Source organism: Bacillus rossius, chromosome 1 (assembly GCF_032445375.1).
Source record: "Bacillus rossius redtenbacheri isolate Brsri chromosome 1, Brsri_v3, whole genome shotgun sequence".
Taxonomy (NCBI): Eukaryota; Metazoa; Arthropoda; class Insecta; order Phasmatodea; family Bacillidae; genus Bacillus; species Bacillus rossius.
In genome coordinates this window covers 89385199-89404756 of record NC_086330.1, presented here as the reverse complement: position 1 = coordinate 89404756, position 19558 = coordinate 89385199, and the positions used below count along the sequence as shown (strand labels likewise).

The following is a 19558-nucleotide window of genomic DNA, read 5'->3' as shown; positions in this document are numbered from 1 at the left end:
GTTAGATAAAATTATATGAAGTACACAAAATCTTTTTAAAATTATTATTTCGTTTTATAAAAGAAGGTAAATTTAAGGCAAAGCTTTTGTTTTTCGTTAAAAGGATTTTTTTTTTACTTCTTGAAATGCTTAGACCATGGAGGGACCTCCATGGCTTAGACCATACATATATACCCTTTACCTTTTGTTTACAAATTTAAGCAAACGATCATTACTATGGGAGTGGCGCCTCTCCCTTTACTTACTCTATGATATATACTATCTATGGTCTAAGTTGAAATGTTTTCAAATCATTTTTCAAGGGTTTGTTTTGGTACAATAGTAGTTAACCAGTTTTTTCCTTTTTGACGTGTAGTGAGGTTAGGTACATTGTAAGTTAATTATATAAATAAGTGGAAACTATGTAAAACTGGGAGAACGGTTGTTTTTCAAGGTTTAACGTAGCTTTATTAGTAATATTTTGGAATTGTGGAACGCTGGGTTAGTTAAGGTTAGTTACATTAAAAATAGTATTAAAATAGTAAGTATGGTTGAAGTTAGCTACATTTTAAATTATTTATTCCTAACCAACAATTGTAATGATTTTACAGTAACAAGGCCAGACAGTTACAACTGCATCAAAAAAAAATTAATAGGTAATGTATGTGATAATATTTCTTTAGTCTTTGACCAGTTAATTCATAACATTTTTTTTAACCCTTAACTGCTGTCGTGGGGTCCCTGGGGGCAGGGTAGATGTTCGTTTCCTGTTATTTTATCTCTGTTTCCACTGAGGCAGCTGGCCTTCTTGGTACCTTCCCATCAGTTGCTCTCGAATGCTCACCCGACGTGGCTAGTCCAACACTAGTGTCCTTCTTTGTGCTCTGTGTGCCACTGGCCCCGTGGGACCCCACAACACAAATAAGGTGACTTTTTTCCATTCTGAGATAATTTTTTTCACGGATGTTTTTGTTCTAAATAACGATGTCTGAACGGTCGAAAGTTTTAAAAAATAAGAGCAGAAAACCCAAATTTTTCGAGTGTAGTAACAGGGTGGTTGAATGAGATAGACAGTGACATTTCAAGTGTTGAAGACTCTCGCGAGGAAAGCGACCATGTTATAGAAAGTGAACGTGGCACTGATTCTCAGGAAAGTGGTGAAGGATATGTCGAGGAATGTGAAAATAAACAGGTTAAGGCTTTTTATGGTAAGAATAAATTTAAATGGTTGGCAGAAGAGCCAAAGAGAAATGTTAGAGTATTTGCTCATAACATTGTGAAACTTCCAGGATTGTGAGGTCCTCAGTAGAAAGTGAAGTTGACCCGATCACCGCATGGAGTTACATTTTTACTGATGATATGGTCACTGACATAGTCAAATGGACCAACATAAAAATTCGGATAGCACGAGAAAAATACAAAAATGAAGACAGGACGGAACTGAGAGATTGTGACACTACTGAAATGAGAGCACTTCTTGGACTGTTGATATACACAGCTGTGTTCAAGTCTAACCATGAAAATGTGAGTACAAATTTTGCAACTGATGGAACCAGCAGATAAATATTTAGAATGGCAATGTCAGCTCAAAGATTCCATGTTCTTTTGGTGTGCCTAAGATTTGATGATATCGTAGAAAGGGGAGAAAAAAAAGAAAAAAATGATCCAGCATGTGCTGTATCTGTATTGTTGGAGCAATTCAACCGCAACTCGCAAGTGGCTTTTTGGATAGGTGCATATGCTACAATCGATGAGATGCTAGTTTCATTCAGGGGTCGATGTCTTTTTAAAATGTATATGCCCAGCAAGCCAGCGAAATTTGGGCTAAAAGTTCAGTGCCTAACAGATCCAAGAAACCATTATGTTTACAACACTTATTTGTACTGTGGGAAAGGCAGTGATGGAAGAGGACTTTCTGCCGAGGAAAGAAATTTTCCATTCCAACTCAAGCGGCCCTCCGTCTCTGCCAGCCTATTCTTCAAACTAATAGAAAGGTCACAGGAGAGAATTGGTATTCATCAATTGAACTAGTAGAGATATTCCTAGAAAATGGGTTGACTTTTGTTGGCACTCAGAAGAAAAACAAACCTCAAATACCAAAACAGTTCTTACCATCAAGAGAGCGGGAAGTCAGATCGTCCGTATATGGGTTCATAAATAAAATGACACCACTTTCATACGTACCAAAGAAAGGGAAAGCAGTGCTACTAATATCATCTATGCATCACAGCAAAGAAAATGACACATCCTCCAACAAGCCTAAAATTATCAGTTTCTACAACAACACTAAAGGTGGAGTTGGTACAGTAGATCAGATGTGTGCAAACTACTCCAGCAGTCGGCGAACAAGGCGATGGACAGTGGCTGTTTTCTTTAGAATACTTGATATTAGGGATGGGATTTTCGAATCTTGGATTCGTCGAATATACCGAATCCTATGGATTCGAGGATTCGTAGGATCCGAGGTGGGATTCGAGGTAGGATTCGAGGTGGGTTTTAAAGAGTTTTAGGTAGTAATTGAAAATTGTAGTGCTGGGCGGAGTTCGAAAATTTAGAACCGAACCGAACCCTTACTTTCAGTTCATCGAAACCTCATAAAATATATTAGAAAAACCGAACGTTCGTTTAAAAAAAAATTACGTTTTTATAATTTTCTAACCCCCATTTGAGACCATTCACAAAACAGCACAACAAAATTCCATTACTTGTAATATTCCGACTTTTATCGCATAACCGTCGCCTCAACAGTTTCAAGCACAGACAAAATAAAAATAAAATTATTAATCGTCGCATAACTCGCATAGCATTTTTTTCATATAGGCGCGCTTTGTTTTTTGTTTACTTTAGAGATTTTTGTATGCATTTCTCGTACTACGTAATATAAACTATCGTACAAATGCCAAAGGTATTGTATATTATACCTTTAACTATAGTGCGTGTACGAGAAGTGTTGTAAAATCACCAAACATTGCGTACCACATACGTTAAACTAAAGCGCATGTACGAGAACTCTCGTATTTCGGCAAAACTAACGTGATCAAGTTAACACAAGACAAATGCGGTAGGAAATGATTACGTAAATTACGTATTTTAAATTACTGGGATGTATTTATTTTCTTTGGCCTTTTTGGTTATAACAGTCAGGTACTGAAAATATTAATTTAATTTTGTGTATTAAAAATACTGGTCCAGTAAATTTTACAGTACGGTACTAAGTTGACTAGCATAGTCGCGGCAGCCATCATTATTTCTCGTGTTTTCTTTTTTCTGACGCAAATTTCTATAACCACACTTCTTACGTTACGTTTACAATATTATTGTTCTTGAGGTGATTTGCGATGAGCAGGCTTACGTCGTTGAAGTTTTCCAAATGGAGAAAAGATAATGACGACCCAGATGACCCAGAACCACCCAAAAAATGTCTAAAGTTTCTTCTGATGAGCAGCATTCTTCCAAGAAAACAGCAACTGCAGTCAGCGGGTTTTGTAATGTAGATAGGTAACTTAATTCACATTCGACTTTTTTTAATGTCCTATTAAAAAGTTTTACTTATTAAAAATGTTAGGTTATGTCTACCACAAAAATATGTTATGTGGCATTGTGCTGAATGTTGGTCATCTTTATAATAATATTATATTTTTTTTAATGAAGGTTAGTGTACACTGAAAAAGGAAGATACTCTTAATGAAATTTAGATGGAACTTCTTCATGAATTAAAAGTATGTATATATAAAGAAAGTAAATGCAAAATTATTTTCTCTAAACTGCTTTATTTCCTTCATTATTTATTTATTGCATAAACTTTACTTATAACATGTTTTGCAATTTAATAAAGCTAAGCTATATAATGTTTTAATTTTACATATAGCTGGAGAACTTTTCTTTCTCACCATTCAGTTAAAGACCAAAATTCTGGTGGTCGGTTCATTTTAATTCAAAACATTTATGTATGAGGTTTGGTTCGGCTCGGTTCGAAACCAGAGAACTGAGGTTCGTCCAGCTCTAGAAAATTGTATACCTAAACTGGGTAAATATGTATTGTACGGATTAGCGCCAAAAAAAATCGTACAAATATGAAATAACTTTAATTATATGCTATCTTACGTCCTCTTTTCAGAACCGCCTGCGGAGATAAAAAATTCCAATTACTTTTGGAGATATGGAATTTTTTAATATTCATTTTTTGGTGATTTTTTTAAAAAAAAAATTTAAAAATCCGAAAATACCTTTATTCTGTGCTCTTTAACTTCCTCTTTTCATTAAACCCGGCGGAGATCAGAAATTCCAAATACTTTAGGAGATATGGAATTTTTTAATTTTCATGTTGTGCACTGATGCGTCCCTCAGCGGGAAACCTACGATTCACACGTCCTTCTGGACATACCCGAATACTCACGTTGGCAAGCCTTCTTTTCTTAAAATTAGCAAGAAGTAATTAAAATACTTTAAAACATTGTGGATGATTGGTTATATTAGGTAAGTATAGCTACATTAAAAAAACTGTAAAATCATTTTATGGTTGCTTAGCCAATATCTTTTTAATATGTAGCTATCCAGCGCTAAGAAACAGTTTACATGATTTCACAGTATTTTTAATGTAGCTATCCTAACCAAATCAACCATCCACAATGTTTTCAAGTATTTATAATGTAGCTAACATAACCTAATTGACCATTAGTTTTCATGAGTTGCATATTTATTTACAATAAACAAAAAAAACCGAAGATGCACGATCGGGCGTTTGCCTCTCGTCTGTTGAAAGAAGGCTTGCCAACGTGAGTATTCGGGTATGTCCAGAAGGATGAGTGAATCGTAGGCTTCCCGCGTTCCCATTGTTGCTTGTTTACAAGTATGATTTTTTTTTTTTTTTTTTTCGCGACGTAGTTGAACGACTACATCACGTAAAAAGAAAATTACGTGAGTTCCTACTGTTCATCCTTTTTCCCGGTTTGTTAGGTCAGGTCAGCTACATTATAAATACTTTAAAACTAAACAACCATTAAAATTAATTTTTATTATTTTTAATGTCCGTTCAGTTTCAAAGTATTTATACTGTAGCTGACCTGACCTAATCTACCTTTGTCCCGTTTTGTTAGGTCAGGTCAGTTACATTATAAATACTTAAAACTATACAAGTAAAATTAATTGATATTATTTTTAATTTCCGTTTATTTTGAAGTATTTATCATGTAACTAACCTTACATAATGGAAAATTTCTGTTATTTATGCATTCACGCACACACGGCAAAATATAAAATGGCGTCTGTTGAATGATTACATAGGGCTTGTATTGCAAAATAAGAACGGCGATATCTCCAAAAGTAATTGGAATTTTTAATCTCCGCAGGCGGTTCTGAAAAGAGGACGTTAAAGAGCATTTAATGAAAGTTATTTCATATTTGTACGATTTTTTTTGGCGCTAATCCGTACAATACATATTTACCCTACTCGATCATTTCCAACCTTCAATAATATAACATTACAGAAAAAAACGTAAATTTTTTTAAATGGTGTCTGTTATACAAATGTATTTTATTGAAAACATAGGTAGGATTAATTTAACAGAGAATTAGACAGATGCAAACTTACGTGTGTGGTTTTTGAGGTTATTTGTCTCTATTTTATATCAGGTGTATACACTATGCACTTATTTTATAATTTTATAAATACACATGTGATTTTTTTTTAATACATAGGCCTATGTAATTTTTTAAAATAAATGTGTGATTTTTTTTAATAACATGTGAAGTTTAGTGTGGGACTGGGATTCGAGATTCGATGACAAACACTGAGGATTCGAACAAGGATTCGGATTCGACCAAAATGTGGATTCGTCCCATCCCTACTTGATATTAATGCTATCAATGGATTTATTCTTAACCAATCCTACAAGAAGAGAAAGGTAATGGAAAGAGCGGACTTCATGAAAGCATTAGCAAAACAGCTAATTGAGCCCTACCTGAAACTTTTGAGTTGTGAATACTCGGCTACCTCGTTCACTGAGGCAAGCAATAGGGAGTACTCTTGGAACTGCACTACCAGAACAAAGCCAAAGAGAAGAGAGACTTGTCACGAGAAAATCGGAAAAGATGTCAGTCTTGCCCTGCTTCTAAGAGAAAGAAAACAACATATATTTGTGCATCGTGTAGAAGTCCAGTTTGTCTTCAGTGCACCAAGAAGGTCTGCCCAAGCTGTGGAGAAGATTCTGGTGATGAATAGGCTGAAACATTATATTTCTTTGCTTCTAGCATTGTTCAAGAACTGTAGTATCTTCTTCTTTCCTTACCCAATTGTGTTTTGAAAGATAACGATACTGTGTTTATTGGCATCACATATTTCCAGCCTTTTCAAGAAATTTATTTGTGAATCAACAACACTTCTGCCACATAAATACTGCCTATTTTGTTATTACTCAGGAATGTTTATTTGAACAAACATAAAGGTGTACGTACATTTCAATTATGAACAGAGCACATACCAATTCAGTTTTTTTTATTGTTTTTATTTACTGTGACTGTAACTTTATTTATTAACTGATTTTTATTGTTCATAATCTTTTATTATAACATATTTCGGTCATTAAAATTAATTTGCACGCAATAAATAATTTAAGGCTTGACTGGAAATTGTGATATCTAATTTTTTTGGCTGAAAAAAAAACATTAGTTATATATAGTCGAAATTTATTAGTTTACAAATTTTACTCAAATTTAGATTTTAAGTACTTTCTCATACTACAAATTGTGAATCTATCGAGTATAGCCCAACTAATTATTATATTAGCACAAATAAATAGTTAGCTTAACAATTCATTAACTTTTCATATGATGGTCAGTAAAAATATGTTTTGCTAATGTGTACATAAATTAAAAATTACCCAATTGTATTTTTTGTAACCCTAAGAATGTGGAGAATATTTGAGAGATGCAACTGCAATTTTTTAAAATAAAGTAATATTATTTAGGATTTTTTTTAAATTGGGCCCCCAGGGACCCAACAACATTGTTTGTGTTACAAAGCTGCACATCACTAGTTAAGGGTTAATTATATGATTTTCCAATCATTAGTGGATCCTCCTCCAGTAGAAAGGTTTTCCACTGGTAACTTTTACTTATTGCATATCCAGTTTATATAAAAGTTTTATAATTAATATTTTTTGAATTAATTATATTTTTGTTATATCTTAGTTTTGCATCACAAACACATTTAACTGCATATATTAATTTATCTTTTAAATATAAAACACAGTTGGAACCGTTATATGGAACAATTTCTCCCAAAAACAATTTTCCTCAAAGTAGTATGCAGTTGGGCGGTATTTGCAAAAAAAAAAATGTTAAAAATCCGAAAATACCTTTTATTATATGCTCTTCAACTTCCTCTTTTCATTAAAAGTGGCGGAGGTAAGAAATTCCAAATACTTTAGGAGATAACGAATTTTTAAATTTCAGCACAATACCAGCGCATTCCTGTGGCGTGCGTGCACCATTGTTTCTTGTTTATGTACGAGTATCTATTTTTTTATTGGATAATGATGTCACGTGATTGTTCGTGATAGGTCAGAATTAAAATGAACTAATACGTGATTATTTAGTTCATTTATTTTTTAAAACTGTGTTTAATTACCGCCTCCAACTTAGGTGAGTTTTTAACGTTTCTAATTTTAAAGTCTCATTTCTTATTTGAATATTGTTGCGCAAGTAATAAGTAAAAAATAAAATTACGTGAGTTCCTACTGTCCATCCTTTGTCACGGTTGGTTAGGTCAGGTCAGTTAAACTATAAATAATTTAAAACTAAAGAATAATTAAAATTAATTCACATTATTACTGTCCATCCTTTGTCACGGTTGGTTAGGTCAGGTCAGTTAAACTATAAATAATTTAAAACTAAAGAATAATTAAAATTAATTCACATTATTTTTAATATCACCTTAGTTTGAAAGTATTAATAATGTAACTGACCTGACCTAATCAACCATTTTATTAATTACGCATTCACGAACACACAGCAAAATAACAAAAATGGCCCCGGCCGAATGGTTGCAGAGGTCTTGTATTGCAAAATTAAAAAATTTGATATCTCGTAAAGTATTTGGAATTTCTTATCTCCGCCACTTTTAATGAAAAGAGGAAGTTGAAGACCATATAATAAAGGTATTTTCGGATTTTTGACATTTTTTTTTGCAAATACCGCTGAACTACATATGATGAAATTTAAAAATTTGATATCTCCTAAAGTATTTGGAATTTCTTACCTCCGCCACTTTTAATGAAAAGAGGAAGTTGAAGAGCATACAATAAAGGTATTTTCGGATTTTTAACAATTTTTTTCGCAAATACCGCCCAACTACATATTTACCCCCAATTCATGTCTCAATTATAATATTTTATGTTTAAAAACAACTGCGTACACAATAAGGAACAATTAGCGAGCGTTCCACCTAACTTTTACCTTCTTGACCACAAACGTGAGTAAAACTGAATTCCCTACTGCAATGAGTTAACGGTAGGCACCAGCTGTCCGACCACCCGAGAACTAGAGCTGGGGCAACACGCGATGTGAGCAGAGGGTCGTCAGTTGCAGGTCGCCATGAAGGTGGCTGTGGAGGGCTGTGCCCACGGGGAGCTGGACAGGATCTACGAGGCGGTGCGCTACCTGCAGGAGCAGCGGGGCGTGAAGCTGGACCTGCTGATCTGCTGCGGGGACTTCCAGGCCACGCGCAACGCCGCAGACCTCCAGTGCATGGCCGTGCCGCCCAAGTACCGCCGCATGTGCTCCTTTTACAAGTAGGTACTAGGTGGCCGCAGTTCAAGAGTGTGACGCCAGGGAAACGAGGGTATCAAGAAACAACCCATTAAACTTTACAATGCTTCCCACCTGAGGAAATTAAAATATGCTCATCGTGGGGGAAGCGGGGATGGATTCCAGACAGCCATAGTGTATGGAGCGAGACTTGCATCTTTGAATATATATACTGTATAGAAGTCGCCAGCCCAGGTTAAAATTTCTAATACGGTTTGAGGTAGTTGGTTAATTCACCGCCGCAATTGCCACCATCTCTAGGGCATCGACTTGTGGTGGTCCCTAGCGGACAAGTGTCGAACTCGTCAAACACCCCTTCCCCCTCCCGTTGAACGACCTTGAGCTGCAGTGAATGTTGAGCGGGGGAAAGACAGCGGGCGACAGTGCTGCGCTCTAACGTGTAAATAAAAACCTAAGACGATACAGGGCGTTACGGCAGCGCCCTGCAGCGGTGAAGTTCCCAAGCTGCTCATCATACGCTCCTGAAAAACGTAGAGGAAATCCTATCCACTCGTGACTTCTATACAGTATATATATTCAAAGCTTGCTTTGTGCCTATCCCATTCCATTAAAATTACCTACTGGTATGTAAGTAACAATAAATATAGAACCTTACAAAGTGCTGTAATGCAAGCAAGTCTTAAGTCAAAGTGAATAACCACGAGATCTTTTATCACAATGTATTACATGATATTTATAAATATAAAACTTTTGACAAAGTGTCTCATGTGAAAACATGAATTCCACTCAGTAGTTGGATTAGAGGCTAACAAATTACTGAAAAAACATGTTGTTACATTATCCATGCAAGGGCTAAAATTAACTTTTCTTCGTTGCTGCCTCCTGTATTTTGCATTGTAGTGAGTCAGTAGATAAGTGTCTATATCCTTTGCCATTGTAAGATGAACAACTAGCTCCCTGTCCCTTGTATTCACCTTTTTTGTGAGTTAGTAGTCACTAAAACTTATTCTTTCTCGAAAATATTTATATCTCAAGTTACCAACTGTACACTTTCATTGCACTGTAAGGAACACATAAATTTTTTTCTAAATTAAACTCTACAGAGACATGCACAAGCTAATTGTGCCAGTCAGTGCATTTTACCAGTAATTTGAAACTCCAGTTTCTGCAAATAATGAATCTGTGTGTCAGAGTTTGATCAGCTACTAGCATGGTGAAGTTTAACAGAGATAATTATGGGCAGGAGTAGAATCATTGGTTATGTTTGAACACGCAAACATGAACAGAATAAAAGTTTTTTTTTTATCAGGATTTTCCTACAATTTATATTTGTGTATGACGTACAATTTTTTTTATGTTCATCCAAAGTTTGAACGATGGGAAAAAGATATAATTTTATGTTTGTGGTGGTTGAAATCTTTTCGAGCAATGAAATGTAATTGTAAATATATTCTGACAGGTTTAAAATTAAAAGCACTACATATGCGGCGTACATATATGTAAATTTACTGACCTATATTACGGACATTAAAATCTTGGTATATCCACACCTTACTTTACCAACTAGCAATGGTTTTTAAATAAGCGTTGCAGTTAACTTGTAATTGTTGTACAAAATTCCAGCAATATGTATCAATAGTGTTTGATTTGTTAAACATCACTACACAAATATTTTCGAAAGGGGGTGCCAGATCCACCGGACTGAATTATATATAAAAATATATATATATATATATATATATATATATATATATATATATATATATATATATATATATATATATATATATATATATATATATATATATGAGAAACTGAATGTATCTTATCATTTACTAATCATTATTCCATAAATTTTAGTGATTTCTGTGATTAGTAGGTAATGTGTTTTAACCTTCACAATTGATCCCTGTTGATGGTGTGAAAGTGTAGAACAGTTGGTAAGAATGTTTGCGCAGGTACTACTCCGGGGAGAAGGTGGCTCCGGTGCTGACGCTCTTCGTCGGCGGAAACCACGAGGCATCCAACCACCTGCAGGAGCTGGCGTACGGCGGCTGGGTAGCGCCGCGCATCTACTACCTGGGCTACGCGGGCATTGTGCGTGTGGGCGGGCTGCGCATCGCCGGCCTTTCCGGCATCTTCAAGGGCCACGACTACATGAAGGGCCACTTCGAGCGGCCGCCGTACTCGGAGGACTCCAAGCGCAGTGCCTACCACGTCCGACACCTGGAGGTGTTCCGTCTCAAGCAGGTGCTGTGCCTCGGTTACCCGCCCAGGCAGAGGACAGACCGTTGTCACCACTCTACAAAAGCTGCTCCACAAAGAGTAGTTAATCCCAACAGCCTTATCCAAAGGAGCTTCGTTGATCCTTCTGGCCTTGTTGGGGTGGCGGGCCGATTGAAGTCAGGGTCCGTTCATTGTGAAAATACTAATGGATAGATCTCTTTTCATTAATGTACCAATTCAAAAATACGGAAAAGAAAACATTAACAAAAAACACAAAATTTTTCAGGATGTGCATATTTATTAAATTTACTTAATTCTGTCACATTTCCTGTAATTTGCCTTGATTCCTCCATAAGTAGTTACATATTTGAAACCTAAGTAATATCTTTAGTAAAAGGTTGCACATTACCTATAAGCTATCGAATGAAATAATAGACATATGATCATAGCAAAACTTAAGTCCCTCACTGGTGCATTAAGTCACCAGGGGCTTACGTTCGATAAGAAAATAAATACATGCTTGTGCCGGAAATTAGGAATTTCGACACGTTTTTTTGAATTTGTTATTATAATCTTAAAATTATTTTTGGAAATTTTATTTTTCTCTATAATTAGTTACAAAAGGATGATTTACACTTTGTTAGGCTGGTGTATCCTACAAAGTTAAACTTTGTGCTAGTGGCTCGAAGCACCTTTCTCAGGAACCTATCTGATATTTTGCTAGTCTAGTGTGGACGTTAGCAGCCCGGTTGAAATTTCTCTTGCCTGCAGTCACGTCCCAGGTTTGTAACATTACTTCCCTTCATGACTAAAATTGCATAGAGCAGCTTCTGGCCTGCAAGCTATATTTCTTAGAGGCCTGCTGGGACTAGCTAGTCTCGGCACAAACAAGTCTCCCGTAGACGCTCGTTCCCAGCCATCTCTGCGCTTTTCTGTCCACCCTCCCCTCTCTCTCCACCCCTCTGGTTCGCAGAATTCTACCCTGGATCATTGACCGTACGTGAACTCGCCAAGACGATGGCCTACTCCAAGGACTTTCTCCCTTGCCCTAAAGAGCCCCCCCACGACATCTAGCGGCAGAAACTGTAACGTCTTCTCTTGGCGCCAGCTCGTGGACCTGTGGGCGATCTTGTTAACTCCCCCCTTTATGTCCCCTTTAGGCAACCAGAGTGCACCACCAGCTACGCCATAAGGCCCTATGCTTCCTCCTCGCAGCCTGTAATAGTCGATTGTATGTTGCTTTCTGTACCTGCCGGTAGAGACCGCAGCAGTCGCTCTTCGGCGCGAACAACTGAAGTCGTGCTTACGACCGCTCTGTCACCTCCGGATGCCTTCGCAAAGCCGAACCTTCCCCCTCCTTTTCCCTTAGGGCCTAACGCCCGTTTTAATTAGGTGCTTTGTCCGCCATCGCCGCACTTGGGACTCTGACTTCGGCTACTTACCGCGTCTTCTCTGCGTCCTCTGTGTTAAGAGGCTGGTCTTCGGCAACGACGTACTCGTTCGAATCAAGAATGTAGTCATCTGTCTTAAGGGATGTGATCCCAGCAAAAATTCAGTAGCCAGTCAGTAGGAACATTTAGAACAAGTCATGTCTTAGTTAAAATTTTTAATTAATTTTTTTATTTCACTTATCGATGATTTCAGTTGCGTCATCCGCGCTATTCTCGGTCCGCGCCATTTGGATGTTGGCGCGAGACATCTCTTGAGCCCTGGAGCTACACCCTGTTTGGTGAGTTAATTCAATCTTTTTCCTCCCCGAATTCCCGTTTGTTGGCCTTTACGCCGACTGTGTTTGACTGTCTGGAAGCAGGTCTAATTCGTTTGGAATTTGGCTTGTGTTTCAGACAGGGTCCAACAGTTGGGTGCCGAAATTACACCCATCATGTTGTGCAGAACCTCCAGCTGCTTTTCCCCCTAAGAAGAGCTTTCCTCCCGGCCTGACGTCATCCTTTGAAGACCCGGGTGATATTAAAAATATATTTCCCCCTTACATACAATGAACTAAGTGAATAAATTGCATACCAGCGACCAGTGACTTAAGAACTTAATCGACGAGAATATTGGGCGGTACCCACTAATGTTTCAGACGGAAATTATGGATTATTAATTGTATATTTCCTAACATCTGTGGTGTCCGGCCCAGAATGAATGAATTGAATAATGTAACTTAGCCTTACTCAAATTCAAACTGAAAATACTCCTTAGTGTAACTATTTTATCCGTGGTAAATAAAAGTATGTGGTATCGGTGACAAATGACAGTGTATTCTTTAAGTGTCTTTGTATCGTTGACATAACATTCATATCACATATTTGATCCACAGAATTAATAAAATCACACTATGGTATAATTAAAATTATTTGCTAATCTCAGATGATTGGAATTCTTACAGGGGTTTTGTTCCTCATCAATCTAAGTGCAAAGTCATAATCAAGTTGCAAAAATTAATATTTATGCAAAGATGCAAATCAATTACTTCAGGTTAAAATAAATTAATATTGTCTCTACTTTAAAGTTCAACTCCTGTTGAAAGTTACAACGAACCAAAATAAATTATGTATGTATTATGAGTGTGTGCCGTTTAGTGATCAGTCGGTGAGCGAACCTCTGGGTTTCAGTGAAAACAAATAATACACCAGAGTAAGCGTCTTAATCAATAGTTTCAGACTCCAAAATGAATTCCAATCATGTAATATGTCTAAAACTATGTAATACTGGGATCCCGGTAAAATATCTGATAATTAAATTAACCAAGTTAACATGTATGAAGAATAGTCGTTACAATTTTTGTTTAAACTTTCTATGCTTTAAGTATCTTTGAAGAAATAATGTTTTTGTTTTTAATGTGGATAGAACTCTTGAAAGTAAACGACGAAAGTTTCTACAGCGACGGGACGGGACTGGTACGAACCAACCTCGGTTTCAGCAAACACATCAAGGAAAAGAGGCCATCCTCGGTGATCACCGCACAGCGCGATCAGCGGACAAGGACATCCATCACTCTAGGACCTGGTAGAAGTAGTCGTCTGGGCACTGCTCTCGAACGGTCTCCTGGGGCTGGTATTCGGATTGGCTCACGGATCGTCCTTCTCTGGAATCTTCATCGTCGATTGGAAATGTTCCTCCACCTTCCTTCAGTCAGTCATGGTTTAGCAGGACAGTAGTACAGAAGTAGACTCGAGCTTCAACTCTTCATTGAATTTTTATATTAGTCTTTAGCAGGTCAATTTGCGATTATCCTTCAACATTACTTATTCATGGTACGGTCTTTTATACACGTCGATAATGGATCAGCTCTCGTTGACGGTATATGGTAATTCTTTGTAAATTATTTTATCTAAATCCAATTAATTCCTTACAAATATCTATAAATCTTCTTCAATTTTCAGTAATTCAGCTTGACTTATTTTAAATGTTCATATTTCTCGTAGTAGCTATTCGTAGAATCCAACTTAAAACGTGATTACGGCCGAACATTCTAAAGCACCTTTTTCTTTTGTCTTGTTAATAACCACCGCGATTCTCTCAATTTTGACAAAATGCAGAGAAAATAAAAAAACAAATAATTTTTAAATTTATGACCAAAGATAAAATCATAATCATAGACAAAGCAAAATACTATTCAAATCACACACAATTGCATAGAATAAACGAACCATAATTAAACTGATGAAAATGTTAAGCGTGAATAAAATAAATAAACTGGTTTCTATAAAGTATAGAAATTACCTTTATAATATGTAAAATCAATGAGAATATTATCTTTGTAATCAACCAAAGGATCTAATAGGGTGGAATATTTCAATTTTTTTTTTGTTTCTGTGATGATGTGCAATTAATATAACATAACGTGTTATTAATAATATCGGGCCGGCCCTCCTAATTGTTATGTGTTAATATATTTAATTGTAATACCAAAACAAATAAAAAAAGATTTAATTTACCATTCTAAATAAAACAGGGAACCTATAGACCAAGCTACTTATGTAGTGTTTATTTATTATATACCTTATTCTATTTAACGATCCACTAGCTCCCAAATTGCTTGTGTGCAGATAGTCTAAATTTGTCTTGTTCACCACCTCGTGCCCCCTCTGGTAAATAACTTTATTCTTCTTAATATATTGCCCAGCAGTTTCCAAGTTTTTTTTCTTATTAAATTAAAATAATTTAATTTTGAGGCACGAGGGGCGTTACATGCTGAATTATTAGGAAATTAAGAGTAAGTTTCAGATATTAAATCCATAAATGCAAAATATAGCATTATTCTGAAAAAGTTCCATGCTTGCAAGTTAGTAAATCTTTTTTCCTCTAAACAAAGATGAATCTCTTGCCATGACACAAGATTCCAAGTGCTCAGCGAGTGGCAGCAATATGTGTCCAGCCATAGAGTTACATGCAGTGGCTGTGTGCTCTGCCGGCCACCGAGATGAGTGGTGTGTTAAACAGGTCCAGACTCCAGTGGATATCTTCCTGTCACATGACTGGCCACGGGGGGTGTACCACCATGGAGACGTAAACCAGTTGCTTCGCCACAAGCCCTTCTTCAGGTGAGATGCTTCAAACTTTATATTTTACTTGCAACACTCCTCTGTGCCAGTGTGTCATAAATAATTTTAGTTATGTATCTTTCCTGGTATCTTGCTGGTGTCAATAATGTTTGTGTGCTCTTTTAGGTTCTCAATATCTTTCAAATCTAATAATCATGATTTAACATAATATACTTTGAACGCTTCTACTATCCCAAGTATATATATATATGTATCTAGTTTGCAGTTTGGTCAAAAGCATAACATAACATAATGATATGATTAACGCTCAAGTCATTGAAAGCCTTTGGATATATTAATCTAATCTATATATATTAGGGGTGAGCTGATGCCGATTGCGGATTATTAAGATTGGCCGATTTTGGTCATTTTGTCATTTGCATGATCGGCTTCATGCATGCCGATCCTTTAAGCCGATTACCGCTTTCTGAAGACAAAAAAAAATCTCTTTACGTAACACAAAAGTGCCAACATTTTTTTTTTGCTTCAGAACTGTTGCTTGACGTTTTTAAGTAACATTTACGTTACTTACGTGTTTTAATCTTTTCTGCAGAAAAAAATTAAGTAAAGTTATTCTTAAAAAATAAACGTATTCATGAAAAGTACGTTTGTTAAAAAAGAGTAAACAAAAGCACACCAAACCATTTAATAAGTCATGTGATCATTACTAATCGATTGTGTAACAAACTGCGATAGTTGACCTCGACTGTCTGGCGTGTTTGCAACAGTATTTTCATTATGTTTTTCGTTTAGTCATTTTGTTATGTTTTGAAAGTCAGAGTTAAAAATTGGAGTTTATATTTTCCAGTTAAATATGGCATTTTGATTGTAAATGTCAAAGAAAGCAGCTTTGTTTGGAAACATTTTACCGTTGCTGTAGGTGATGAGGGGAATGCAAGAAACAACCTTTGCAAAGCCAAAATTTCACATGGTGGAAATTCGACACGTGGCTTCAACACCACAAATTTGTCGAGACATTTAATGTCATTTCATGACCGTGAAATATATTGTGCATATATTTTTTTTACCAACAGTGATCACGTTTGTATCTTTATGCAATACTTTTCAAGTATGTAATTTGGAGCATATTTTACAACCAACATAAAAAAGCACTAATCGGTGAAAAAAATCGGCATGATCGGTACCACATTTCTGGCATCTGACTGATCGGCAAATGTGGTGATCGGCTCACCCCTAATACAGTGAAAGTCCGTTGTAGCGAATACGGTCTATAACGTAAAGTCTGCTATAACGATAATTGCCATCGGCACCGTCAGTTTTGCATATGCTGCGTAGTATAAAAATTTAGGATATAACGAATGCAGTGTGGGCTCATTTTCGCTATAGCGATACATTACACACCTGTAATTTTTTTCTAAAACAATGAGAAAACATCTACAATTTCCTTAATAAATGAGAAACAGCTTCGCACAAGCGTCCGGCAAATGAAACAACGCGCATGATGTGGCCGTCTTGGCAACACCGCACAAGGTGGGGCCCCAAAAAAGCATAGCTTGCCTCGCGGCGACGAAAGCAAGTGTCGTTAACCCACTGTGACAGGGCCCCGCTGCGAGCATTACTTATTTGGATTCATGCCGACTGTAGCCCGTAAATGAGCATAACTCGTCTCACACTTGCATCGTAAGCGTTGCGTACAGTGTAGTTTCAGTGTACGGCACTACGCGCATTGTTGTTTACATCTAGTTATATGCGACACGGAACTTGTTGAGCTCGTCTCTTCTAATCAAAACGAAGCTGCGTCTGAAGATGATAACAATAATGACGACTAACCAAGTGACGTATCTGTTCCGTCCAAAACGTCAATGATGGAGGCACTTGACACAGTCAGTCGTTTTTATCAGCATACAAATGCTTCGACGAAAGATGTGCATCATGCAAAAACTATTGGACCAATTTTTATGAAATGTTTTGTCTTTAAAAGCTTATGATTAGACTTAAAAACTTGTACATATTATATATCTCTAGAAATTGAGAGCAGCCTAAAAAAAGGGGGTTGTCTGTAAAGTCGGTTTACGGACGATAATTTTACGTGATAACGTCATAAGAAAACATTGATGAAAAATTGCATACTTTTTAATTTTCAAATATTATTTACAGTTTTTGCAAATTCAATCTAAATAATTTGTTTAAATATAATCACGAACAATTACCGGTAGTTATAGAAATAAACTGAAATCAAATCAAAGTCAATAAATTGTTAATTTGAAATGACGATATTGGACAAATAAATAAAAAAATTTAATTTGCTGCTTTTAAAAAGCCTGCCTTAACCTGTTTGATATTATAGAAGATTTTCTCGCACGATGGTTGGCCGGTTCTTGCACGCTCGGGTCAGGCGGAACGTGACAATGAGTCATGCTTTTTCGTGCGTGCAGCCAGCGTTCATTGATTTATAAGACGTTATCACGTCAAAAAAATTAAAGATAGGTTGTGTTGAAACAAACATGGCATATAAGATATTTAAAATTGTTGGTTCTATAAAGAATTACAAACGAGGCAATATCTTTTTAACACACTTTTATTAGCGTCACTTGTAAGTGACTATGTAATCAAATCTTGAAAGTTGATTTTAACCTACTTCTAATTGTCTTATCTATTTGAAACTTACCAAGTGTATGTAATCCGTATGACAATACAATACTATTATGACTATAACCTGAAGAGAGAGAGTGGGAGATTCGTAGGGGCAGAAAATTACTACTGTACTTTCAAGCTGTGTGCAATAACCATGCTTTTTGTGTAACTATGAGGCCGAGGCATGGTGGGAAATTCGCCGGTGGTCGACTCCTCTCCCCTCCCCTCCCCCGACAAGAGGTCAACACCCAAAATTTTGAAAATTTCAAAAATCAAGGTTTTATCGATTTGGAGTGTTCTGATCCAAGAGGTCGGGGCACAGTGTAAAATGTGCCTGTAGTTTGATTCCCCCCCCCCCCCCCCTTTTCCACGAGTGGAGGTATTTTGCCCCCCCCCCCCCCCCCCCCAATTTTTTTAAAGTCAAGAAAATAGAAGTAAGTTGATTTTGATGTGCTTCCGAGGCCTTCGGGCACATCGGGTGTCAATTGGCCCAGAAAATTTCAGGACTCTGAAAATTGATTTTGTGATGCTCTTTGAAGTGAATTACGAAGTCGGATGTTGGTGGGACCACCTTTCCCCCCTCCTCTCTGTGGGATGGGTTCTGGCCCTTTTTAACTTAATTTTCATTTTCTATAATAATAATTTTAAAAAATCTGGGTCACTCTTCAAGTTCAGCATGTGCTTTCATTTGCCGGATTACACAAAATGCTTTTCGGTGACTATGTAGAAAAAAGGCCACTAATTTCAAGCTAAAGACAATAACTATGCTTTTTGTGCAGCCATGAGCAAGGGGCATGGTGGGTAATTTGCCCGAAGTCGACTTGCCTCAACATGGGGTAAAAGCTACATAATTTCAAAAATTTCAAAATACATTTTTCTTTTTATTTGTAGTGTTCCGGAGCCATTCGGGGTGCCCCCAATTTTTTTAAAGTCGATAAAATTGATCTAAGTTGATTTTGATGTGCTTCCGAGGCCTTTGGGCATCATCAGACCTCCTCGCGGGGTGGGGGTCAGTTACCTCCCAAATTTTTGGGACATTGAACATTTTTTTTGTGCATTTCGAGGAATTAATAGAAAAAATTTGATTCAGAATGAATTAAAAAGGAAAAAATTAAAAATTGTATTTTTTAAAAACTAAAAACCATGCTTTCATTGTTTCATAAACTAAAAAGAAAATATAAATTTTTAATTTATAGTAATTTTTTCAACAGTGGTAGAATAAACTATGCTGTATAAAGTAATTTTTTCAATATGCTTGAAAAGAATCAAGTAATTAACAAAACAATTCATTTTAATGAAATAAAACTATGTTTAAACTATATTTAAATTTAATCTTATGACGTCGTCCAGGGCTACGCCCCTCCTAAGCCCGATGTGACCCGTCCACAGCAGCGCCCCTCCCTCCCACCAGCACCCTCTATTTCAAACGTCCCGCCGACGGC

At 36.5% G+C, this 19558-nt stretch overlaps 1 protein-coding gene across 14 annotated transcripts in view; it reads left to right on the top strand.

Annotated features, from left to right (window-relative positions):
* LOC134539511 (lariat debranching enzyme) overlaps positions 1 to 19558 on the top strand; it is a 78273-nt gene that overhangs the window by 25792 nt on the left and 32923 nt on the right. The window contains exons 1-5 of one of the 14 annotated variants that reach the window (XM_063381687.1): positions 273 to 490; positions 591 to 635; positions 8566 to 8768; positions 10704 to 10995; positions 15421 to 15521. In XM_063381687.1, coding sequence (XP_063237757.1) covers positions 8572 to 8768; positions 10704 to 10995; positions 15421 to 15521 — 590 coding nt within the window. In that variant the 5' untranslated portion in view covers positions 273 to 490; positions 591 to 635; positions 8566 to 8571. The other 13 variants (XM_063381614.1, XM_063381658.1, XM_063381668.1 and 10 more) reach the window with 13 other exon arrangements.